Source organism: Borostomias antarcticus, assembly GCF_949987555.1.
Source record: "Borostomias antarcticus genome assembly, chromosome: 34".
Lineage (NCBI taxonomy): Eukaryota > Metazoa > Chordata > Actinopteri > Stomiiformes > Stomiidae > Borostomias > Borostomias antarcticus.
Genome location: NC_140267.1, coordinates 3348251 through 3375889, shown reverse-complemented (window position 1 = coordinate 3375889; position 27639 = coordinate 3348251). Strand labels below are relative to the sequence as shown.

The 27639-nt window shown below is 45.4% G+C and overlaps 1 protein-coding gene across 1 annotated transcript; it reads right to left on the bottom strand.

The window, feature by feature from the left end:
• Nucleotides 1-11166: 11166 nt before the first annotated feature.
• exo1 (exonuclease 1) lies at nucleotides 11167-25035 on the bottom strand. Its single transcript, XM_084460905.1, has 14 exons — nucleotides 24925-25035; nucleotides 24296-24502; nucleotides 23466-23585; nucleotides 22554-22677; nucleotides 22014-22151; nucleotides 20773-20985; nucleotides 19681-19868; nucleotides 18812-18914; nucleotides 18495-18723; nucleotides 16988-17222; nucleotides 15964-16474; nucleotides 15698-15787; nucleotides 14813-15006; nucleotides 11167-11310 (listed from the first exon to the last, which is right to left on the bottom strand). The coding sequence occupies exons 2-14, from the start codon at nucleotides 24454-24456 to the stop codon at nucleotides 11232-11234; spliced, it is 2385 nt and encodes a 794-aa protein (XP_084317031.1). The 5' UTR covers nucleotides 24457-24502; nucleotides 24925-25035; the 3' UTR covers nucleotides 11167-11231.
• Between the last annotated feature and the right edge of the window lie 2604 nt (nucleotides 25036-27639).

Genomic DNA, 27639 nt, shown 5'->3' with positions numbered 1-27639 from the left:
TTTAGGAAACTTAAATTTTCCTGATGGAGCTTCAACCTGTGGGCCTCGAAGGTCCACTTCAGGGCCATTTAGTTCAGCAGAAGGTAAAACGATGTCTATGTCTGGAGCACTGATGTCTCCTTCAATCTTTGGTGCTGTGAGGTCTGGTGTGTTCAAATCTAGATCAAGACCATCCAGATTTGCTTCCGGCAAATTAACATCTATATCTGGGGTGTTAATATCAGTGTCAATCTCTGGTCCTTTGAGTTTTTTCCCAAATTTAGGCAGTTTGATTTTAGGAAACTTGAATTTTCCAGAGGGAGCTTCAATATCTACATCTGGGGCTTGAAGATCGACATCTGGGGCTTTGATATCAGCATCAGGCAAACTAACATTAAGATCTGGAGCGGCGACGTCTACCTCCATTTTTGGTGCAGAAAGGTTGAGGTCTGGTGCTGTTAGGTCAAGATTGGGCCCTTGGAGATCTAAATCGGGGGTCTTCACATCAGCATTGAGATCAATGTCTGGCCCTTTCACTTTTCCAAATTTGGGCTTCTTCAGGGTGAGCCATTTGAATTTTCCAGAGGGGGGATTAACATCAATATCTGTAGCATTGATGTCAAGGTCCGCTTTTGGTAAGTTCAGATCTACTTCTGGTGTACTTATTTCTCCATCCACCTTTGGGGTGGAGAGACTAAAATCAGGGGCAGATAGGTCCGCATCTAAATCCACGTCTGGTCCTTTAACTTTGGGACTAGATAGTCCGAATTTTGGCCTTTTTAGAGTGAACCATTTCAACTTTCCTGATGGAGCCTCAATGTCCACATCTGGTGTGTTCAAATCTACATTTGGGCCTTTGACATCTGCCTGTGGCAAGCTGAGGTCAAGTCCAGGGGTATCCAGTCCTGCAGAGAGGTCAGGTGTATCAACTTCAACATGTGGGGCTTTTATTTTTGGTCCTGCGAGCCTGAATTTGGGCTTTTTGAGTGTTGGGAATTTTATTTTCCCAGAGGGAGCTTCAATGTCAACATTCGGTGTTTTAACATCAACATCGGGACCGCTGATGTCAACGTCTGGTCCGTCAATCTTTGGGGCAGAGAGATCGACGTCTGGTGTCTCAAGATCTCCCTCAATGTCCACATCAGGTGCCTTGACATTAAGCCCATGTTTTCCCCACTTTTGATGAGGCCATTTGAATTTACCTGAGGGAGCTGGTATGTCAATATCTGGGGCTTCCAGGTCTACCTCAGGACCTTTCAGGTCAGCTTTCAGATCCACATCTGGTCCGTTCAGACCTACATCCATCCCTGGGGCTGAGACATTCAGATCTGGTGTCTGGAAGTCTTGACTGACAGTAGGGGTTTCCAAATCTGCGGATACATCCACACCTCCCTTGGCTTTCAAGTGAGGAAGATGAAAATTGGGCATTTTGAACTTTGGAGCCTTGTACTTCAATCCACTTGTCTTTACTTCTGGTGTCTCAATGTCAAGTGAGGTTTCTGGAGTGCTGAGCCGTGGAGTGGAGACGCTGACATCAGGGCCTCTAAGGGTGCCGTCCAGATCTGCTCCTTTAATTTTAGGTCCAGACATTCCAATGGTGGGCATTGTGAACTTTGAACCCTTCAGGTCCCCTGTTTCCAGACTTATATCTGCAGTTCCCGAAACTGAGGGTGGCTCCAGAGTTGCACTGGGCAATTCTCCATTGATTTGACTCTTCAACCCAGTGCTGCCGCTATCCGTAAACATCTGTACACAATAAAGTAGCAGGTGTTATTAAGTGGTTGTCAGTACAATAATACTCATAGTATGGAGCCACAAACATCATTTATGTACAACTTACATCGCCAAGACTTTTGAGACCACCATCCAATGAGCCAAGGCTGACACTGGATTCCAAGTCCTGCTTCGTGAGAACTTTCATGTTCTCGTCATAAGGCTCGATGATACTGAGTACCTTAACGATGTCCTCTTTGCTAAGGTGGGCCAGGTGTATAGTGGCGGCAACAATCTCATCTCCTAAGAACGAGGACAGAAGATTTGTTGCAAACCAGGTTAATTAATTAATTATCGTGAGTATCATGCTGTAATAATGGCAGTGCTTGATTGTTTTATTGAAGATTGTACCTTCTTTCAGACCACTTCTAGCCGTGATGTTTTGGTCTGTGATTCCTGCAATGACCACTCCTCCTTTTTTGGAGTCCTCAAGAAGTAAGCTTTCAGAGTAACTTCTTTTTCGATATTCCCCGTTCTGGTTGAGGACAAGCATGTCGTGTTAAGGCTAGTAGTAATCATGACTACGTTGAGGTTTTAGATGCTGCAATATGTATTCTATCATCACAGTGTGCTGTTAGGCCTTTACATTCAAATATTGGTAGAGATATAAGGTTTATTTTGTACCTAGAATACCTAGATAGAAGCATATTACTCACCATGCTTTCTTAGGTGTATTTATATCCGCATATCCAGCATATTATGGTAAATGTCCACTCTGTAACCTGTACAATCAGAAAAAAAGGAAGTTGCACACAGTTTGTATTTATTCATGACAGGAGATTTGAACATGTGTTCACCGGGTAATATAAGTTTTCATTTAATATTTGACAATGCTTACACAGCTATACATTTTTACAAATTTGAATCATTAAAGGGGCACAGTCATGCTTGTTTCATTTAATATTATTTGGGTTAAATGCTCAAATTCTGTGTAGGCCTTTTTAAAATTGTGTAGCTGTTTCCCTACACGGAAGATGGAATCGTGGAAATAGTAGGAAAACGTCAAAGAGAAAACATGTCCAATGATGTCACAAGTTTTTCCACAATATCTGTGACTCCATCTTCCGTGGAGGGAAACAGCTACACTGATAGTGATTGTAAAATGGCCTACAGTACATGCATTTGCTCATATACTGCGCTGACAATATTGTGGTGATATATTTTGTGATGATAGATTACAGGAAAACCACATCCTCTGTCAACTCAGCCAAAACTCTCTGTGACTTGGTCACACCCACCCACCCATACCTCCATGACACCCACACACACCCACACATATCTTCATTACACACACACACACACATACACACACACTCACACACACATACCTCCGCTCATGTGGCCACACACACACGCACGCACACACACACACACACACACACACACACACACACACACACACACACACACACACACACACACACAAATACACACAAGTTTACTACTAGATTGAGCTTTGAGTGGCTTCACACTATAGCAGGAAGTTAATGTGGTGCATGGGCGGAGAATACCCAGCGAGGACTGAATTGTCCCCACCACCAACCAATAAAAAGCAAGACTGTAGTAGCTGCTAGCTAATGTTAGCTAACGTTAGCTAACATTACGTTAAATCAGGATGTATTTTCACCTCGCCAAACCTCAGAGACAATGATAATGTTAACGTTAGCTAGCTAGTTAGTGCTACATGTGCATGTAGATTGAAGAAAACGCCTGTGTATCTTCATTCTGTGCATCGACATTTTCAATAGGCTACTGCAAGATCCCATATAATTGGATGTGGCAATTGGCTAAACGTGAGACACAGAACTAGCTAGGCTAAGTTAACCCCATCGAATCCCCATGGGTCTGTAACACTGAGCCCTGTGTGTGTGTGTGTGCGTGTGCGTGCGCGCGTCTATGTGTGTGCTTAGCTAACGTTAGTCCAGATGGCAGCAGCCAAAAGAAAAAAAGTGGACATCAGGAGCTATTTTAAATCACCAAGTCAAAGTGTAAGTCAGCTCAAAGAACATGCTTTCTTAATTGAGTCAACAATAATAAAATAGTAGTAATAATTGCCTGCTCAATGACGCTGTTAGGCCTACATGTGTTTCCTCAACAAGCCATGTATCAATGTGCAGGTGACAGAAGCATAGCCTGGTACGACCCTCCCGTTCTCGCCAGCTCACATTCTGTTACACTAACGCACAACGGTTTGGCCTTCGCCTTCTCCAGAGCGATTATGCCAAAATCCAGACCGAACCGGGCCAATCAGGGACTGCGTTTTAACTGCTGTCCCGCCCCACAGTGGAAAGCAGCCCCTGATTGGTTTGTGTCCCTGCCGCTCGCTAAACAAACATGGCGGCTCCCGAAGCAACGAGTGGTAACGTTAAAGTCGCACTGAAACGGACGTTTGAGATCGTCTAACTTCCGTAGTTTGACGTATTTCCGACACAAACAAGCTATGAGGGCGGGACATAATGTTTAGAGGAACTTGATTGGAACATGCTCGGACTAGACCATCTGCTGGACTGTGCCCTTGCGCGTTCTGTCTGGGGATTGTCATGTTTGTAAAGATAACATGGGGATGTCATGGCATCTGGCTCATGTATGAATGGAGAAAATCACCAACGACCATGGGTAGGATATCACAGTACAGGGAACTACATGTGTTAAGGGCTCTCTTGATTTAGGCACTTGCACGCATTTAGGCACTTGCTTAAAGGAGAATACTCGTTTTTGACAATCTGGACCTTATTTACGGCATATTATAAGTCGTTTGACAAACGACCGTTTCGCGGCAGAAAATAGATTTTTTAGAAGCTGCATTCTCAGTGCCCCGTCCGCCGCCATTACATGGATATACTGGCTCGCGCTGGATTTTACATTTCTTCTACAGGCCTCCGAATTACACCAGAGTGATCTCGGTGAGTCAAACGTCTTATAATATGCTGTAAATAAGGTCCAGGTTGTCAAAAACGAGCATTCTCCTTTAAAGATGATGTACAAGGGATAGAAATGGGCACCTTTCATTTTAAGTAATATTTGACTTGATTCTACCCATTATTAACAGGGCAAATAGCATAAAAATACTGAATTAAATAAGCAACCAAATTAGCTAATGGACTACTCCTCTTTGGAGTGTGACCTCATTGTAGTTTTGATCAAGGTTTCTCCATAACAAGCTCAACCAGGTTAAAGACAAAAACTCTCCGACATGAATTTTGGCTGATTGACACACAGGGTGACAAACACCCACACACACGACGCCTCATCCTTCAGGAATTCCCAGTATGTCCATAGGCAGGATGCTTAGCAGAAAGCCGCTAAAAACCAGTCGGTTCAGATGTAGGGGAGCATACGTGCCATGCCTGACCCCATTGCCATATAGCCACACCTATTACTCGACGAATGTCAAAACACCTGCATCGCTTGCACCTGCGTGTGCAGGGCATGGGCAGTATGACAGAGAGAAGCAACACTGATATCCGAACTGGGACAGTAATTGGGACAGTGTAATATTACCCTCAAAATATGTCTGCAGTAGTGGCAATTAATTCAGTGAAAATCAGTAAACAATGGAATCTACATGATTGTGATTTCAATGGTCTATACCTTAGAGCCCACTAAAGATTTATGATGAATGACAAATACTGGAAAATCCAACATTGTATATTGTTAATTAATTCAGTTTGAGCCTACTCATTTTCTGAATCATCTCATTACATTACATTACATTAGTCATTTAGCAGACGCTTTTATCCAAAGCGACTAACAATAATTGCATTTAACGTAGGAAGAGCCAATGTACTACTACTCACCAGAACTCACAAGTGCATCTTCCCTCTAAAACAAGTGACTAAGAGCATAATCTAGTGCTGAAGGCAAAGTGCAAGAATCGCAATCTAAAGTACAGTGCAATATAATACAGTGCAATATAATATAATACAATAAGTTTCTCCTCCTAAACAGGTAGACATCCAAGACAATCAAAGCTCCACAACGAGATGACAGATATCCTGCCTACAACAGACACTTCACTTATCAAGATGACATCCCAAATCTACTCTCTTACTCGGATATGTTCAACAAATCATACCTATCATCTCACTAATCCCACCAAAAATGAATAAACTCAGGCCATGGCGCACGCACGCACACACACACGCACGCACACATACACACACACACACGCACACACACACACACACAGAAACATGCAATTACATTAGTTGATAGGGAGTAGCCATCTTTCTAAAGCCACCAGAAATAGCTGTTGATAACTGCACTCAAACCAGCTCTGTAAACAACAACAGCTCAACCATCAAACTCAGCGCCTTAACATTTAGCTTTGACGCTCAATATCAAATAAATAACTTCCCCATTCAACAGTGTTGACTTATTTTTTTACCAATAAATTAAGTTCTCATTGTAGAATGACGACTAATGACATTTGCTCCATTTGTGTAGCCTCAGTTCCCAGCTCTATTAAATGTTCCAATGTGGTTTTAAAACATGTATTTCTACACAGGCGCTCAACTGGAGGGTGCGTGGGGGAATCAATCAATTAATCAATATTGTATATTACAAATATATCGCATATCACAGTTTATATTCAAGTTAATATCCAAGTATTCAGGTATATTCAAGCCCAAGCACTTTTAAATGTGTGTGGAGGCGCGTGACGGGACGGACTCACCTGCGCAGCATCCACCCAAGTCCAGCCGGTTCACTGAAGGGAAACGTTCTCTCCTCTGAACTTCAGCTCCTCTGTCAACTTTGTGAGGGCTGTCGGTTATATGCCTTCTTTGACCGCCGCCTGAGCCCGGAGAACTGGTTAGGCAACGCCAGGACTGCCTCCACCTAGTACCAAGCCCTCTCTTCTTACCCCCCCCCAAAGTCTTTCATAGGTAGAGGGACCTGTCATGCACACGTTCAGGGCTGGTGACGGCCGAAACTTACCTAGAGAGAGACAGAGCAAGAAGCAGCGCAATGAGAGAGAGAGAGAGAGAGGGGGGGGGGGGGAAGAGAGAGAGAGAGAGAGAGAGGGGGGGGAGAGAGAGAGAGAGAGAGAGAGAGAGGGGGGGAAGAGAGAGAGAGAGACACCACTCCTTTTAACAGGCTAAACCAGGTTTGCAAAGGGAGACACAGTAACAGTGGCCTAAAATCATCGCAAAACATTTACCCAGCAACACTCACACACATAGACACATGCTGTACACACCTCCATCATCCTCATCGTATCATCATCCTCATCTCATCATCATCACTCACACAAATAGACATACTGTACACACCGTCCTCATCAACATGAATATTATGCTTTGGGGTGTCCAATATGGACACATTGACACTTATGGGGGGTTATTGTTTGCAATGGAAAAGCTCATCATCGTAATTTCTGCATATTCATGTCTGTATGGCTAGTTTATTATTTTTTACCATCTATTTCTCAATCGGATTGTAGTTAAAAGTGACAGTTGTTGAGTATCATGATAACTATGCATACCAAAACCTGGCATGCCAGTGATTCACCCAACCCACACTGGATTAAGGCATCTATGTATCGAAGGAGTGGGGAGTGTTTTCTTGTCTGGATTCTTGTTGGTAAGTGAATGTGATGTCACAGGATGAGATCTGTGACACTAACTCCTACAAGCGCTCAAGCGCTTTAAAATCAACGCGTGCGAATCACAGTGCTCGGACGTCACCTTTGCATTAATGCACGCCAGCAGAAGCCCTTGGTTGTCATAAAATAGCTAGATTTATGCTGAGATCTCACTGAAGTGAAATGTAATAGATCTTAACTCTGGTATTCTAGCCCCCACCCACCCTCCACACACACACACACACACACACACATACATGCCTTTTTGGGCGTGGCCCTGCCCATGGCTTGCCAGTTGCATGTTGATGACCAGGAACCCTTTTGTTAGGGTAACTGATTCAAGATAATCCTGAGGCCTAGTTTCTGTCCTCCCATTCCTGTTGGAACCACGTCTGGAATGAAGATTCCTCTCAATACATTTGTTGCTCAGTATCACAATAGTGCACTCATACTTTCTCTTGATGAGGAAAGGATGATGTATTTTATGGTGAAGTTCACCAATAATACTTGAACATTATAGCCATGTATCCTCCTATTCTATCGTCCATTTCTGAAATTCCACACTCTGTGGAGAAAATAACCAGATGCTGTCATTATAATGAATGAAAATTGCACAGGAGAGGTTGTGCATTTGTTTCTACACGTCTGCAGCCCACCGAGTCCAAATTACTTCGCCTGAAGGGACGGTTCTGGAATCAGAGAGAGGGGGGAGCGAAAAAAAAAGATGGCTTCTTGATTCATGTTTCACTTACTGTCTGAAGTTCAGGTCTCAACACGACGGTCCTCGTGGCTTCTCTTTAATGAAAGCTTATGAAATCATGTCAGTCGAGCAGCTCTATCAAACAAAGAAATACACACTCGGTCCTTCTACAACGGCTTAACCGCCGCACACATTTCAAACTTACATTCGGAAAAAGTGTTGGTTTTGGGCCTAGAAGCTGGCAACGCTTGTACACAACATGACGCTACAACATTCCGCTCATTCTTGGCCTTCGTTCAGCTTCCTAGAAAAATTATTCTATGCGATGCGACTTGTACTACCACTCTGGATAGAGAGCAAGTCCTCCTGTGAAGTTCATCATGGTGGTATGTGGAGAGGTGGGTCCTTTTGATGCCTCAGATGGTAAATGGTAGATGGGGGCGGCGGTATAGCTCAGGAGGTAGAGCGGGTCGTTGGTTCGAATCCCGGCTCCTGACTACCTGTCGAAGTGTCCTTGGGCAAGACACTGAACCCCAAATTGCTCCCAATGAGCAGGCAAGCGCCTTGCATGGCAGCTGCCGCCATTGGTGTGTGAATGGCGCTCCGGGCCAGTGTAACAACTGGATGGGGAGCGCGTTACAAATGCAGTACCTATACCTAAATGGTTAGACATTGTTAGTCTGGCTACTGTGACTCTGAATTGTGGCGTCAGTAGTAACCAGAGAAAGACAAGGAATCCAAAGCAGAAGGCCATCTTTTCTCTGGCTTACCAGCACCATTGGTCACCTGAAGTCACTAACGGTGGCTCAGATCATGCCATTGTATGGTTCTCAGCTTTGAATCTCTGGATATATCTTTTTTTTTATGATTCTGAGTACCTTCATTATGCTCGTTAGTGATTCTGCTTCTATCCTACTGGCTGGTGACATGCACGCATACCTGTAACATTAGCAGTCTCAATACTGGCAGTACTTGATACAGTCCTAGCCAGCATACTTTGAGGGAATGTCGTCGAGCTGCATTCTAACCGGAGTGCCTCTCACATCCTAGTCAAGCTGCCAAGAGCACAAGGATACGATTGGGCTAGACTTCTGTTGCACAACACTTAACAAGGCGTTTGTGCGTGTATGACTATCAAAACCATTTACCAATGTAGAGAAGACAACTTTTTTTATTCACACCCTTGGTAAAGATGAACGAAATAGATCATATTTAAATAAACCCTGTTAGAAAGAGCTTTATTTAATGCTAAAAATGCACTTATTTAATAATAATGCATTGGCATGAACCACAATTGCATGGTTCACCCCCCCCCCCCCCACCCAAATAATAATAATAATAATAATCAAGAATCATAAATATTCACACCCCTGTTATCAGTACTTTGTGGCCATTATAAGAGCAAGCTTTTTTGGGGGAGGGGGGGGGTCAACTATTCCTCCATAGAGAATTGTTCTACTTTCTTCAGACTGTTGGGTTGACATCTGTGGACAGCTTTTTGAGTTCAAGCCACAAATATTCAATTGGATTCAGGTCTGGAGACTGAGATGGCCACTTACGGACATCTTGTGCTCTGCCCTTTCTTGCTTCGGACGTTTGGGATCGTTGTCCTGTTGGAAGGTCCGTGGCCAAGATGTAGCATTCTGGCAGAGGGAACGAGGTTTTTGGACAAATGTCTTGGTACAGTACGTGCTGGAGTGTATTTGAACAAGGGCCACAGGGCCTCTGGATGCAAAACATCCCCAAAGCATTAGATCCACCGCCACCGTAGTCAGGAGGTGCTTTTCAACATTACTTGCATTCTTTGGATGTCAAACATAACGCTGATGTGTACAGTATGTCCAAAAAGCTACATTATTGTTTCATCTGACCACAATAAACAATCCAATTGTAGTTCAGATGAACTTTTGCAAATTCAAAACGCCTTTTTCTGTAAATTGTTTTCAAAAGCGGTTTTGTTCTTGCAACTGTCATAAAGGCCATATCCTGTAGCCGTTGTTGAATGGTAGCTTTGGACACCTTGTAACCCCAAGACGCCAGCTTGTTTTCAAGATCGTGAACTGTGCCCACTGGACTTCTCACTGCCTCTTGAACATCCGTCTCACAACACGGGAGGGGCTTGCATCGTCTACAGGTGACAAAATTTGACAGTTGACAGAAATTCAACTGCCACTCCTCATATTCACACCTGTCACCTCCTGTAACAAATTGGCCACAATTCCACACACCTTCAGTCCAGCCAAATAGGCCTACTAAGTTTTGACCGTCTTGTTTTTGTTCATCTTTATAAAGGGTGTGAATAATTGGGTTACTATATCTGTCAATTTCCGAGCGTCCTGGAACGTCACAACGTGAGGTGACTCGTTGCACAACCCAGCGGTGAGGTAGGAAGAGAGACGCAGATATGTCCGGCATCTTGAGCAGCCGAGCGATTCTGCTATGCAGCCAAGCCGAGGAATGACTGGGCAAGATGCAAGCATCTCTTTAACATACCTGATGTTGACGACAGTAATCTAGTTTTACAGTACGGCCCTGACAGTCGTGTGCTTAAATGCACACGAGAAGGAACCTTAAGATAATTTTGAGTCATTTGACGCAAATATGCGTAACGATTTTCACGTGATTTCAGACCATTAGAAATGCTGTATTTATTTATATATTTACAAAAAAAAGACACTGCATCTGAAACAAAGCATGGATTTATAGACCATATAAGATTGAATGAATAAGTCTATTTCATGATGTACTTTGAATTTTTCATAACGCACAACAATATGAACAGTTACTAAGCTACCTGTGCAAAAGGCACATTCCATGGCTAGTATGCCGTTGTAGGCCATTTTGAGTAAACACCCAAGTATGCATTGTTCATTCTCCAGCCATCTTGAGGACTGACACATACCATCACTGCACTGAGGTTCTCAGTGACAAATAAAAAATCACAAGCTTACGTGTATGTGTATTTTTTGAACATCAAACCTTTTTTTCTATGCCGATCTGACAAAATCCCACAGTAAAAAATGCTTTTATTCAAACCAAATTAATTTAAAACTGTTCATAATGCATCAACATACACAGTATGTTAGTAATGTTAAGCTATGTGAAAAATGTGCCAAAGGCAGCTGTTTTTCTGAGCGCTGGAGATGTAAACATCCGTCTCTGTTTCAGGAGAGGACCAGGACGTCCGTCTCCGTTTCAGGAGAGGACCAGGACGTTGTCCTTCACTGGGGACAGGGGCTCCCCTTCCTTACAGGAAGTCATCTTTGCGTTCTCTCTGCAAAATAGACACGACATACACATGAACAGAGCCCGTTCCCGTGAGGAACATGGAACAGAAATACAATAAAAATCAAGTAAAGCATGATCAGCATATGTAGTATGCTCACATTGTGTTAATCAGAATCAGTTTATTGACATGCTATTTTTCAACGTATTTGCTTTCGGTCGATGTGCATAAAGGGACGAGACGACAGTGCAAAGACAGGACAGCGCAAAGGGCAATTACAAAATGCTAGTGCAAAAAAGAAAAGGATATGCTAAGAAAAAAAAAACTATATACAATAATAGTACTATAACAATATGGATAGTAACAATATACATGAATTAAGCAATAAGACACGAGAGGGAGTGCTTTAATGTGGTTTATTGGCACGGCTGTGGTGCGGCCGCAGGCACGACGCAAACCGGAGTGCCGTGCCAATAAACCGCAGTAAAGCACGACCTCGAGTGTCTTATTGCTTTTATACAACAGCACAGCACTGTCGTTAATTTTATTTTTAATAATGACGGTTTTATAGTGTTCGGTCTCGCTTAAATATGTCGTTTCAGACCGCCGCGATACGACGGCTAGTTCCGACTTTGATCACGATTGCCAGGCGACGCGAGTACGCTACGAGCGACGGCGTAGGAATACGTTTGGTGATTCACCCGGTGCCATTATAGGGTTTTAACGCACTGCTTGGAATGCGTCTTGGCCAATCACAACGCGCGGTCGGAACTAGCTGTTGTATAATAGTAAACAGATATGGGGAAAAGCACTTGTAAATGCAGAAATGTGGAGAAACGACAACTGTCTGACTCATCTATGTCTCGTACGGTGACACATATCCTTGACAGTGACAAGTGACAGTGGTTCACCTGGTTGCAATGTATTACTGTACTGAGCTTGGGTGAAGAAAACAGACATTCCCCTCAGCTTGCCAAGCCCCACCCTGCTCCAACAGTCTCTCTGTTACCTGTTGTGTTCTGTTTTGTTATTGTACGTGGCTGTAAGCCAGCGCACCAAGGATAGCAAATGTCCGGTTGTCCCTCCCTCCCTCCGTCGTGTTGTTGACCTGCAGTTCTATGTGGCTGCCACAAGAGGCAGTGGTCCCAGAACATCAAAACAAAATCACTATGACACCATTTTCCAGATCCTCGGTGGTCTAGTTATGACTACTGCTCAGCAGGCTACACTGTCCCCGACTGGCTCTGACCCGAGGGGGCGGAGTCTCGCTCGCCGCCACGCCATGCACCCCACAACTCAGCCCCTGAGAGGGCTAGAGACACACGGTCTTCACTGGTGGGGGTAGGTGGGTAGCCCAGAGAGGGGTCCACAGCCCCCGACTCAATATGAACCGAGGGGGCGGAGTCTTGCCATCACGCCACTGTCCATGCCACGGACCCCACAAATCAGCCCCTGAGAGGGCTAGAGACGCACTTGTCTTCACCGGTGGGGGCAGGTGGGTAGCCCAGAGAGGGGTCCACAGCCCCCAACCCAATATGACGCGAGTGGGCGGAGTCTTGCCACCACGCCAGAGCCCACAACTCAGCCCTCGAGTGGGCTAGAGACACAGGGTCTACACTGGTGGGGGCAGGTGGGTGGCCCGGACAGGGGTACACTGTCCACGACCAGCTCTAACCCGAGGGGGCGGAGTCTCGCCATCACGCCACTATCCACACCACGGATCTCACAACTCAGCCCCTGAGTGGGCTAGAAACCCACGGTCTTCACCGGTGGGTGCATGGAGATTGCCCAGAGGTCACTGTACTGCGCTCAATCAGCTCTGACCCAAGCGGGCGGAGTCTCGCCACCACGCCACTATCCACGCTATGGACTCCACAACTCAGGCCCTGAGTGGGCTAGAGACACACGGTCTTCACCAGTGGGTGCATGGAGATTGCCCAGAAGTAACTGGACTAACCCTGAACTCCTCGGACCCGAGGGGGTGGAGTCTTGCCACCACGCCATGCTACAGACCAGTCCACAACTCAGCTAAACAAACGCTGTTGTTTACATTTTATACATCCGGTGGACATCCATTCCCCCCTTAATGATACAGACTACTACCACCTAGTGGTGTGAAGTTATCATCTCACACAAGCGCAGATCGGAGGTTCCACTTGGCTACTGGCACAAACAGGGAAACCTGTGTACCCCTACCTCTCCCATGTGATGGATTAGCATTGAAAGCATTGGAACTAATGTGTCCGGGCGACAAGACCCATCGTAATTTATCAGACATTATTTCATATAATTTCAATTCACAGCTATTTCAGTGGCGTGACTAGCTTCCGTCCTACCAGTCCTGAACAGAAACAAGCCAGCCACGCACATAAGCCAGGCTTGACCTGGCCTGGTTTTGTTAGGCCTACCTGTTGGGTTCTGTTGTGTGTGCTTGTTTCTGTCTCCCTCTACTGTTCTCATTCTCCAAAGCCTCAGGACTGCTTCCAGTCATCAGTTCTCAACTGCTTCCAATCAACTGCTTCAATCAACCTGGTTCCTCCTTTCTTATAAATAGTTCTCTTTGTCCTCGGTTCTTTCTGTTTCCTGCCTGAGCTGTGGCAGGGCTCTGATTGGTAGAGCTCTGTTTGGTTTGGTTGCTCATTAGTTTGATGTGAAGCTTCTCTTGTGTGACTCTCTTGTTTGAAGTGATGTTAGTAGGTTAACAGCCTTAGTTATTTTCTGTGATTTAACCCTTTTTATGTTTTTGCACACAGGGGCAGATGACTTTTTTATTTTTTTTTTAAGATATTTTTTAGGGTTTTTCAGCTTTAATGGGATAGGACAGTTGAGAGAGACAGGAAACGTGGGAGAGAGAGAGAGGGGAGGACATGCGGCACAGGACCCGAGCCGGGAATCGAACCCGGGTCCGCTGCGTGAAGGACTAGCCTTCATATGGGGCGCGCCTTACCCGGTGAGCTACCGGGGCGCCCCCACGGGGGCAGATGACTAGTTGAGATACCCTGGGTCTACATCTCCACACACACGTAGGATTACCTGCTGTCTAACACCCCCGTTTAGAGTGAGCACCACCCACTGTACTTTGAGGTGCCCCCCTGTCAAGGGGGGGGTGGGGTTATTATTTTGGATTATGCTTTTTATTCGGCGCCACCGTTAGTCCTCTCCGTTCCCTGCGTTGCTATTTTGTTATTATTCAATTCATTATTGCCTATTTTGGCATTCCTGTTCAGCACTTTGACCAACCATGGTTGTTTTAAATGTTATATACAAATAAAGTTTGACTTCATTATATACACTACCATTGTGTTTTTTTTTGTTTTTTTGGGGGGTAGATAAAAGTAATAATAATAATAATAAAAAATAAAAAATAATAATACAATTTTGGTACAGAGAAAGGTTATACTTTTGAGGCCTGCTACATGATGGCTCCTTATTTCCATTACTAACGTGGACTAAAAAAATATAAATCCCCATTTAGAGTAGTAATGAACCTACAGTCCACAGGAGCTGTGTGTGTTCATTTAAGTGGACAGAACTATAGTAACTCACTTACTTCTTGAAACCAAAGTTTTGCCAGAGGCCACTGATGGTGGCCTGGAGGCTCGGGCTGTTCTCGTTGTTGGAGCTGGGTTTCTTCCTGGGACCTGCGGGTCTCTTCCGAAGACCGCTGGCCCTGGCGGGGGCGGAAGGGCGTATTTTTGTCCCCGTCACCGGGTCACTGGGCCTCATCCTGGGTAGACCTGCCACCTGGGGTGGGAGAGGGAGGGAGAATAATCAAGGGAAGTATCGGTAGCCATCCGAGTATCAGAATTAGAGTAGTAAGTAAGAACTAGGGCTGGGTACCGAGTCGAATTTCAAGAATCGATATGATTCCGATTCACAAGGTTCAGAATCGATTATCACGATTCGATTCGATTCGATTCAATATCGATTCGGTTAGTGTTACTAAAACCTTTTTTTTTTTTTATGCTGTAACCTTAATTACATGACTGCCAAGTTATGCAACACATCAATACTAGGGCTGGGTATCGATACTGATTTCCAAAAATAAATGAATGAATGAATCATTGAATTAATGAATTAACTATTCATTCCTTCATTTAAAAGATTGATTTTGGGATTCATGAATCGATTCTGAATCATTTGATTCAGAATCGATTCAGAATCGATTAATCGATTTTTTAAACCCAGCCCTAGTAAGAACAGTGAAAATATTGACTATTAATGTGTGCGTGTTTGTGTGAAAGCGATTGAGTAAAAGAGAGAAAGTGAGAGTGTGACAGATAGAGTAGGGCACTCTGCTTTCACATATCTTCGAAAAGCACGCCCAGAATATCGGATTGATCTTCATTGAGAGGTGGAAAAAATTGACACTTGTATGACTTCATTTCATGACTGTGACATAAAAACAGGCCTATTCCTCCCTCGGATACCGTACCTTTGGTCTCATGGCGCGGGGTTTCCTGTCGTACGCGTCGGGGGAGCGAGGGAGGTTTTCCCCACAGTCTGCATCCTTCAAATTGATTTCCTAAGAAGACGACGACAAACCTAGTCAACCCGACGGCGCAGCAACGCCCCCAAACCATAACACAACAAACGCTAAGGGAAAAGCACATGATGCACACTCAAAGTCTAGACTAGGGTGCATTCGCCACTGGCGGTGACGCAAACACAGGTCCTACTAGACAGGAAGTGATGACGTACCGGCACGGTAGCTTCCTCCGCGCGCTCGGGCGAGGGGGAAGGGTGCGCGTCGCAGGAAGTGGGCAGAGGTTGCGAGAAGTACGCGCTGTCCTGTGACGACGGCGAGCGCGGGGACGCGTCCTCCTCTGCCTCCGGGACCGGGGGTGCAGGTGACGGGATGTGGGGGGTCTTCGGGGGCCTTTGGCCTGGCTGGCTCCAGGATATAGTCTCCTTCTTGCGTTGGAACTGCCGGAGGGCAGCGAGTCCGGGCGTGGCCGTCGGGGGGTTCCTGGGTCTTTCGGAGGAACCGCCAGACCACCGGAACACCCCCAGGCTTTGAGGTGCAGGCTGGGGGGAGGAGGACGAGGGCGGGCTTGGGGTCCCCACCGAGGGGACGCTGGGGCCATCGCTCTCATCGGATTCCGCCTGCTCGTCGGTATCGCAACTCTCGCTGGGCTGAGACGCCTCCTTCTTTTCCGACGACTCCTGACTCAGACTTGCCGCCTCGCCAGAGCTGCTGCCACAGAAAAACCTAGAGGGGAAATTAGAACAATCCATGATGTCGACAGACTTCCAACCGAAATTCCCACCGTTTACTCCATCCGATAAATCATTTGAGGCAAAGGAGGTTGAACAGAGATGCAAACAAAGTAGCATTTATGTCCGGCGGCAGAAAGATGAAGGTAGTTCTCCTGTATTCTCATAACTCGATATCCTCCTATCCAAATTCATAGATGACTTCTAAAGATAGACAACGAAGAGATTTCTTTATGAAGCATTAGGGCTGAAAATTAACACCTGCCACCGGCCAAATGCGGGTAAAATTTCCAATTGGCGACTAGATTTCGGAAGGCTATCTGAAAAAAAGATATACTTGGCGGGTAGATTTTTTAATCTACAGTCTCCTTGGCAGGTGACTCACCATGAACCAAAAAGTTAATTTTCACCCCTGTGAACCGTGTAAAGGAATCTGTGAAAGGAGCAACGGCAGTTTAGGAATCTCAAAGGAGCAACGGCGGTTTGTGAATATCCGTAACGACGGCACCTGCTGCGAGTTTCCTGCCCGGCGTCTCCGTCTCCCTGATGGTTCCTCTTCTGCAGCAGGGTGGCAAAGCGGTTTCGGGGTCTGGGTCGGGGCGTGTCGGCCATGGCGGCGGCGGGCCCGGCGGCCGTGAGGCTCCGCCTCTCTGCGGGGCTCGGCTCGCGCTCCGCTCGGGGTTTTTTCCGACTGGAGGAGGGAGAGTACTCGAGCAGCACATCCTGGTCTGAAATGCTCGAATCTGTTCGGAGGAAAAAGATACGATACATCCAAGCGCAACATGTATTTACTAGGGGTGCCCAGATCGATCGGCCAGCAATCGGAATCGACGTATATTCAGTAAAAAATATCCCCATAATCCCGATAACGCTCAACTCGTTGTCAAATGTGCATTAACCTAAACAACGTGAATTCGTTAAGCGTTAACCTAAAACATGTCGGCGCTGTGGAGCTACTGCGATGTGTGTGAGACAGATGGAACGCGTCTTCTGCAATGTTTGCCAAGACAAAATAGCCCAAAAAAAGTTCCACACACACACACTCGCAGACATTACACTCTGCACACTCGCTGGATATACGCTGACCACACGACTTGATGTATATTGATTCTTAGCTTCTCCTTTTCCACTAGTATTTTGAACTCGCTGAAAAACGGCATTGCGATAAAACAAATTCGGGTTCGGATACAGATTCGGAACACAACGCACACACGGTCTCTCTCTCACGGTCTCTCTCTCTCGGTCTCTCTCTCTCGGTCTCTCTCTCTCTCGTCCGGCTCTCTCTCTCTCTCTCTCATCCTGCTCTCTCTCTCTCTCTCTCTCTCTCGTCCTGCTCTCTCTCTCTCTCTCGTCCTGCTCTCTCTCTCTCGTCCTGCTCTCTCTCTCCCACACTCTCTCTCTCTCTCGTCCTGCTCTCTCTCTCTCTCTCTCTCGTCCTGCTCTCTCTCTCTCGTCCTGCTCTCTCTCTCTCGTCCTGCTCTCTCTCTCGTCCTGCTCTCTCTCGTCCTGCTCTCTCTCTCTCTCTCTCTCGTCCTGCTCTCTCTCTCTCGTCCTGCTCTCTCTCTCTCGTCCTGCTCTCTCTCTCTCGTCCTGCTCTCTCTCGTCCTGCTCTCTCTCTCTCGTCCTGCTCTCTCTCTCCCACACTCTCTCTCTCTCGTCCTGCTCTCTCTCTCTCTCTCTCTCTCCCACACTCTCTCTCTCTCGTCCTGCTCTCTCTCTCTCTCGTCCTGCTCTCTCTCTCTCTCTCCCACAATCTCTCTCTCGTCCTGCTCTCTCTCTCTCTCTCTCTCCCACACTCTCTCTCTCTCGTCCTGCTCTCTCTCTCTCGTCCTGCTCCCTCTCTCTCGCTCTCTGCTCTCTCTCTCTGCTCTCTCTCTCTCTGCTCTCTCTCTGCTTTCTCTCTGCTCTCTCTCTCTCTCTCTCTCTCTCTCGTCCTGCCCCCAGTGTGTGTGTAGCTCTGTTCTCTCGCATGTGCTACACCTCTCAAACACACAGCTACAACAACTCGACCTCACCTTCTCTGGGCCTCTTCACCTGGGCATTCAAGCGGAGCCCCTGCACACTGATGACTCTCTCCTGCCCCCTGGTGGAGGGGGGCTTCTCCGGGGAGGCTGCAGCAGGCTGGAGGGAGGGGGCGGACGGTCGGCCGCCGGCAGGGCTGTAGCCTCGTCTCCAGATACTGGACTTGCCGGGCGCCTGGGAGGTCGGGTTGTCGTTCCAGCCGCGGCTGCGCGGTTTAATCGGCTGGACAGACAGTTCGTAGACATCTTTAGAACCAGTCATGTAACGGTACGCGCAACATAGCGATGGCTAGATGTGTGATTGCGCTGACCTGTGCGTTTGCCGCGTCTGGGTTGAAGTCATCTATCTGCTCCATCGTGTTGAGGTCCAGGTTTCCGAGGGCCATCTGCAAGCCTTTGCTGTCTCCTACATTACTGGATTCACATCATTGAGAGAACATGCTTAGAAGCTGGCGAATCATCTCCACAAACCCAAGTCAGATTATAACATAGGCTTTATACTTTCGATGTTCATCAAATAAGTAAATATCAAATAAAACACCCCATTGGAAACAAGTGTGTTCCGTCAAATTGAGTCCCCCAATACAGGGTCCAAAATTAACAGCTGCCAAATGCCAAATGTGGGCTGATTTTCTATTTGGTGAGTAAATCTCGGAAGGCTACCTGGCTGCAACACTAGTGGGTAAACTTTTGTAATCAAATTATCGCAAAAAAAAAAAAGTATAAAATAAAATAGCTTGCTTGATGGTTGGGAGGAAACCAAGCATCGGCCTGGGAGGCGAACGAACACGCTAAGCTACCTCAGACGTGTTTCGGCTAGGCTACTTGTCATCTCCTAAAAGGTAGTTAACGGTACGTGGCGATACTTGGACGGCGTGACGCCCATAATAAAAAGGAGCACGAGGAGTTTTGTGAAAAGAGACACGATGATAATTGAGTTTGTCGAAGAGTACGAGGCCGACAGTGAGGCGATGAGTCGCTCCGTCTGTCGGCGGCGTACCGAAGAACAAATGCTTTGCATCGGTACGCCTACGTCTATGAAAATGGAGAACATTCGGAACCAGGAAATGTAGAGATATTTTCATCTACAAGTCCCCTCGGCAGGTGACACAAAAATGTCAAGACACCGCGTCAACAGCACTATGTAGAGCAGAGGTCAGGCATGTCACGGAGAGGTTACCTGCCAGCGTAGCTGAGGGTGGAGGGGTCGACGTGCTCGGGGTAGGGGTTGAGGGGCACGACCCTCCTCCGGACGGGATCGAACACCAGCTGGTAGAGGAAGGTGTTGTTGGCCTTGACGAAGCCCTCGATGTACTCGTCGGGCACTGCCACGTTCATCTTCAGGTATTGGCCGATCTTCCTGATCACCTGGGGGGTGGATGGTCACGCTAGTTAAGAGCTTCATCGTTACCGCTTCCAAATAAACGGCCGACGTTAACCTTTGACCCCTCGCACTTGTGGAGGGCCTTCAAATACGACAGGGCGCCACCGAATCATCTTCGAAAAAGTTGAAGTAAATGGAAAACATCAATGAAAATAATGTTATGAATAATAGTTAATATTGCATCTTTTTATTTTTTTTATTTTAAGTTTGATAGTTTGATAAATTAAGTTTGAATTTGATAAATACAATTTAGGACAAGCATTTGGAGCCCCTGGTGTAGACAATATGGTACAGTAGCTACAGCTACATGTACTAAAAAGCAAGTTTTGTTTTGAAAAAGTGGTTATAACTACCCAATCAGTGTCTACAAGTGTGTTGGAGGTTGATAAGAGCTTGTCCCAATATGAGATTTTTCCGATTCCAATAGTAGTTGGAAAAACTCTCCAATATATTACAGATAAGCAATATAACTGCCATTAAAACAGACAAAACATTCTGACGTTGGAAGATAACTGATAAATCGGTCGATATACAAGAGATTCAAGGCTAGAAAAGTAGTCTACATATTGTTTCATATATCCTTCGTAAATGGTAAATGGACTGCACTTATATAGCGCTTTTCCACCTTAGCGGCACTCAAAGCGCTTTACAATGGCCTCTCATTCACCCATTCACACACACATTCACACACCAATGGCGCTAGCTGCCATGCAAGGTGCTAACCTGCTCACTGGGAGCAATTTGGGGTTAGGTGTCTTGCTCAAGGACACTTCGACATGTGGACGGTCGGAGCCGGGATTCGAACCGCCGACCCTTCGATCACTGAACGACCCGCTCTACCAACTGAGCTACAGCCGCCCCAGACTTCGTAACGTCCCCCTCTCTCACCTTCAGGATGTCGGGGTTGCTGGCCATCCGCAGCAGCTTGCAGGCCTTCCCCAGACCGATCCCGTACAGCGAGGCCAGGTAGTCGCAGCCGGACAGGATGCACATGTAGCGGAACTTCTCTTCGGTGAAGACGTCGCCCAGCGAGCGACAGCGCCCCAGGTGGTCCTGGTCGATCTCCAGCCCGTTGCCCTGCTTGTCCATCTTCAGGATGACCTGAGAGAGAAAAGAATGACCAGAGTACATATATATACTTGAAGAACGCGACTGAAAATCCAGGATTCCCCAAGTGATCTCCTATGATGCTTTTAGCCTCTCTTACTCTGAAATGTAATTTAATGTAATGTATTGCTTTATAAATGTTCTTAGCCGGTAGACAAACATACTCCAGGAGCTTGCTCGATCGCCTTGTTGAGAGGGGTCAGGGAAGAATTTTTACAGCTCACTTATCTGGCCCCCGGGTGATACTGTTTTTTTGCTTCCCTCTGGAATATGTAGAGAGTGGGTCGTATGCCCACCTCCCTTGTTCTCTGTAAAGCGCATTGTGTTGCCTCTGGGTATGAAATGCGCTATACAAATAAAGCTTTGATTGATTGATTGATTGATCTCATGTGTTGATTTACTTTTAGTGGAGTCTGCACAGCATTTGCAGCTCTACATTAAGTCCACAAAAGAGACAGTGTGAAAAACAGGCCTGCTGAGTCATCTAGGTGCAAAATCTCCCCTTGCTCTGCCAGCTGTGAACGTTGGCTTCAGAAAATCTTGTCTTATTGGCAAATTGCATATTTCATGGTCATTGTATGCCCAGATTGGCTTCCAGTCGGTAAACGTCTACTTTTCCACACAGAATCGTTGCCATCATTTTAAACGACCATTTAATGTGCCAGACCGCCGCCTGATCGAAGATTAGAAGCAATTGCACCTGATCCACTAAATGCAATTCAGTCAATTAAATCACCAGGGAAATCAATTTCTTTGCTGCGTCATTAAATTGACCTTAACGCCAGTGGCAGATGTAACCCATGTTAAGGGCTCGCCCAGGGCGGCGTTCGAACCCACGCTCGACATGCTCTCCCGCTTGTGAGGCGGACATGCTGCCGGTTGCGCCAATACGGATGTCCCCCTCGGACGGGCTCAGGACTCCTTTGAGGAATGAGTCTCACCAGCTACTCTGCCGTCCGCTCAGTTACACAGGCAGCTATCGGAGCGTGAGCATCTTCATTAAAGCCTTATTCCCAAGGTACCTTTTTGCAGCCGAACGCCAGCAGGTCAGAGTCCTCGGTGATGACGGCCTGGGCGATGCCAGCCTTGTTCAGGAAGGCCAGTTGGGCGTCGGCCTCGTACGGAGCCACGACGCAGTCCACCCCTCTGGTGCGCGCCGCCTGCACGAGAACAACACACAACACATCAATCTGGAGCTAAACCAAATTAACATCGAGTCAAGTGATACATAACTTAGTTTAGAGTATTTTTTTTCAACAAATCCTGCATAAAAAGAATAAACCAGTATTTAAACTGTTAATATTAAGATTGATGGTTCATCTTCTACAGGTGAACCCTCCAAATTAAAGGATATGATAGGATAGGATATAAACAGAAATATTTTAACCTGTACTAGTCAGATACATGCCAGGGAAGCCAGGAATAGGGCTAAACATGAAATTCAGTGTCCACATCCTTTAAGAATAATCTGTGCACAGGATAGTTTTCAGTGCGGTTATACGCGTGTGCACATGATTTACCTTAATGACATCATGATTTACCTTAATGACATCATGATTTACCTTAATGACATCATGGGCCATGGAGGGTGTGACGGTGACGCTGCGGGTGAAACAGTCCCTGGCCTCGGATATCCTTCCCTCACGGAGAAGCTGCTTCCCTTTCTGGAGGTTGGCCTGTCGACGCCTGGAGGGAAATACAGCACCATACAAAAACTATCACATTTCCCTCAATTACAAATACAAAACTGAAAATAATTGATTTCTTAAGTATTCACCTGCCTCAGAGTTGATACTGATCTTAACTGTGCTCTGGGGGATATTCAATGCCTTGGAAATATTTTTATTTTATATCCTTGACCTGATTGGTGATTTTCAAGAACCTTGTCCCAGTTCTGTCTGGAATGTTCCTTGGTCTTCGTGGTGTAGTCTTAGTTTGGGAATAAACTAACCAAATGTGGGATCACCCAAGAACTGGTGTATTTATTCTGAATGTGAAATACTTCAATGCACTTAGGTAGACTCCATTCATCTATGTGACTTCTAAAGAAAATGTATTCGCTTATTTAGGTGCGTCATAGCAACGAGAGTAAATACTTCAATCAATTATTTACTTTTTTCCCCCCATTTCTAATTGATTTAAAAAAAAATCTATTTTTCACTTTGACAGAGTATTTTGTGTTAATCAGTGACATAAAACTAAATGAAATCCATTTTGATTCCATGTTGTAACACAATGAAATGTTCAAGGGGGGTGAACAGGCAAGTTGGTCAGTTTTTTTTATGTTTTTTATTATTATTATTATTTTTAGAAAACGTCCTTTCTTTGTTAGTGTTCAGAGCGAAGTAGGCCAACATTTATGAGCATTAATAGTCATAGCATAGCTTTAGAAGCATGACGTAGCACGAGACATCAAATTAATATCAAATACAAAACCTGTCAGCCAGACATCCAACCTTGTTGACCACACTTACTGTCTACGAGCTTTATCCACTTCCTGTTTCGATGGAAGATTACATCCATCAAACACCAAGATGGGCTTCACACCGAAAGACAACAGCATGTCCACAAACTTCATACAGTAGGACACATACCTAGGGAGGAAAGACGGTGTATTTGCATATGAATATCAATCAATCAATCAATGCTTTATTTATATAGCGCATTTCATACCCAGAGGCAACACAATGCTCTTTACAGAGAACAAGGGAGGTGGGCAGACGACCCACTCTCTACATATTCCAGAGGGAAGCAAAAAAAACTATCACCCAGGGGCCAGATAAGTGAGCTGTAAAAATTCTTCCCTGACCCCTCTCAACAAGGCGATGGAGCTCCTGGAGTATGTTTGTCTACCGGCTAAGAACATTTATAGAGCAATAAATAACATTAAATTACATTTTCAGAGTAAGAGAGGCTACTAACATCATAGGAGAGACATGGCAAACATTGGTGTATGTCTGTGTGTGCATAAATGTGCCTGGGCCCAGATAGAGGCAGGGTCAGGGGTAGGATCGGGGTAGGAAAAGGATACGGCCCCGGGTTAGGGTGAGGGGAAGGGGATCTGAGCCCAGGACTGGTGTATGTCAGTGTGTGTGTGAATGATCCTGGGTCCAGGTAGAGGCAGGGGTCAGGGGTAGGATCGGGTTAGGAAGAGGGTACGGACCCGGGTTAGGGTGAGGGGAAGGGGATCTGAGCCCAGGACTGGTGTCTGTCAGTGTGTGTGTGAGTGTGCCTGGGTCCAGGAATGAAGATGATGATGATCAATAATAACATAGCATAACATATCAAACAATCTGAGTCTTACTGGTCAGTGGGTTCCCCCTTGGCCAGTTTCTCCGCACAGGAGAAGGCCCCCTTGTGGAGCCAGCAGTAGGTGTCCACGGCCACGGCCTGTCCCCGGTACTTCCCCACGCTGACGGGCTCAGAGGCGTCTTTGAGGAACTGGAGCAGTCCAGATATCCCCATGATGACTATAGCATCAGTAAGCCAGCTGCTAGGCTAGAAAGTGGATCTGTGAAATGTAACGTGAACGTTAATTTAACTGTGATTCATAAAGACGTTACGCTAGAAACGTTACGCTAGAAACGTTACGCTAGAGACGTTACGCTAGAAACGTTACGCTAGAAACGTTACGCTAGAGACGTTACGCTAGAAACGTTACGCTAGAAACGTTATGCTAGCTGGAAAGTCTAACTAGTCGACTAGCTACGTTATTAACGTTCACTTTTCAAAATGCTACGTTAACTAACGTTAAATTAACAAGCTAACTGACAACACATCTAATGACTAACGTTATTTTAATGTCTTATCTTATGTTTTCTGCTTCTAGCGATTTGAACGTTAGCATATTGCTAGCTAATGCTAGCTAGCTACCTTACTGTTGAATTTAGATGGTATTGATCTAGAACCTTCCATGAAACTTCAAAAACCAACCGTTGTTGTCGACCAGGCAACGTATCCTGACATCAATATGAATATAAAACAACAAATTTGTCTAACTTATGAACATTAGGTTAGATATCCGCATACAACCTGCCCCCCGAGTCCCAAAGCAATTTTGCTTTTAGCGGTAAAAAGCACTAGTTCACAATGAGCTGTTCCTATTGGTCAGTCTCGCAGTATAGCCAATCACAGTCTGTTCAGTATAGCCAATCACAGCATGCGAGGCGGGCCGTTTGGTCCACCAACGGGGAGGCGTCATGTTGGTGTGTCATGAGAAGCAGGCATACGTCACTCCTGGGCGGATGCATAGACATTATGGGAGTGGTTTTTAGACCCTGCACCCTAATAAAGGGAACTACATTCAGCTGTGAGGGGACTACAAAACGTAGTGCACTCGGTGACTGAGTAGATCTATCTATCTAGAGAGAGAGAGAGCAAGAGAGATAGATAGATAGATAGATAGATAGATAGATGGATGGATGGATGGATGGATGGATGGATGGATGGATGGATGGATGGATGGATGGATGGATAGATAGATAGATAGATAGATAGATAGATAGATAGATAGATAGATAGATAGATAGATGGATGGATGGATGGATGGATGGATGGATGGATGGATGGATGGATAGATAGATGGATGGATGGATGGATGGATGGATGGATGGATGGATAGATAGATAGATAGATAGATAGATAGATAGATAGATAGATAGATAGATAGATAGATAGATAGATGGATGGATGGATGGATGCCCAATTTTCAGATGATGTATAAATACAGTATAATTGAATGCCTGGGCCATATTGTCATTTGGATATTTCCACTTAGGACATAGATAACTACTGTATCTGATATAGGCAATCCTCATAAGCTGTAACAAGGAAGATACTAACGATGCCTCTACCGCTGCAAAGTGCTGTTGACGCGAAACCATGGTAACCTACACCCTAATCAAGGGAACTACAATCAGCTGTGAGGGGACTACAAAATGGAGTGCACTCAATGGTGACTGAAAAACCACCACCACGTCTTGTTCATACAAGCCCATATTTAAGGAAAGGGCGTCGAGCGTAGCCGTGTGATTATAAGCTGACAGTGTTGTTGTGGACCAAGACGCATCTCTTCTTTTGCAGAGATGCCTGTTTTCGTTTTGCACACCAATGTGGCCCGGAAAGACGTCCCAGAAGAACTTTATTCAGAGGTTAGAGTGGAACTGGCCAAAGCCATGGCCCTACCAGAAAAGGTGGGTTCCCAAATATTGGCAGATTACTGTATTATTTTATTTTTTAGGCCTGTGTATTGTATAGTGTTATTTGTTACAACACAATACATAGAGCATTTTGTTTGTACGCTGAAAAGAGCATTTTGTTTAGCCCGATATCACACTAATTGTCAATTCATTCAAGAATCAAGAGTCAACTCGGTGGAGTTCAAAGTTCAAAGGTCTCCTTCACCTTGTGCTCTGTAGTTTTTTTGCATCAACATCATCGCAGACCAGACTATGACCTTTGGGGGGTCGTCAGGCCCCTGTGCCCACTGCGACCTCCGTACCATAGGAGGATTCGTCGAGGAGCAGAACGTGAAGTACTCCCAAATCCTGTGTGGACTGCTTGAGAAACACCTTCACATTCCCCCAAACAGGTATGCTCTCTCTCCTGTCAACTTGTATGTGACACTTGCTCCTGCCAAAAGTAAACTGAATGTAACAACATGCTTGACCAAGTAGCGTAGGCACAATTTCCAGCCTAGTCCAGGGCCTCTCTCTCTCTCACACACACACACACACACACACTTAACTACCCCAAAACTTGTATGTGACACTTGCTCCTGCCAAAAGTAAACGGAATGTAACAACATGCTTGAAGTAGCGTGTTCCTCTCTCTCTCTCTCTCTCTCTCTCTCTCTCTCTCTCTCTCACGCACACACATACACACACACACTCATTCTCTTCTCCATCTCTGTTCCAGGATGTATGTGGACTTCTTTGACATGAGTTCTGCAAATGTGGGCTGGGACAACACAGTCTTCAGCATGATTTTAAAAGCCGATACCTACGGCCAAGGAGGATATCTCTGCACATTACTGTGATCATGTGACCTTCACTTGACTGTCTGGATGGGATGTTTGATGTTTCAATAAAGTGCCTAATCTTCATGCTCATGTTTTAAACTTCGCTTAAAATCATACAAGTCTATGAAATAAATTAATTGCACCTACTGCAGTTTTACATAACAGTCTCTTCAAAAAAGGCTTTAGTTTGAGACCCCGAGTTAGAACAAAACACAAGTGTTTTTTTTTCATATCACATATGTCTCCCATTAATGAAATGGATTGTTGTGGACTTTTATTTTGAGGCAAATTTTTTTAATTTTTTTATTTTTATTTTTTTAAATAATTTTTATTTTATTTTTTATTTTTTGGGGGGGTGGTTCTTTAGACCTACCCCAATCTCTGAAAAAGAGCCAAATTAGGCCAGTCCGAATAGAGCAGATGTGACTAAATGCCCATAACTTGAGAATGCTCACTCTTATCTTCATCTGATTTCCTGGGGTATGAACCAAGTGTCTTCTCTACTTCATCATAACGAGTCAGAATGTAATTTACCTATACAAATACTGAAATATACTACTCTAAACATAGCTTTAATTTAGGCGGAAATTGTACTTTTGTGGTGATAGGAAAGGAGGACTGGATTACTC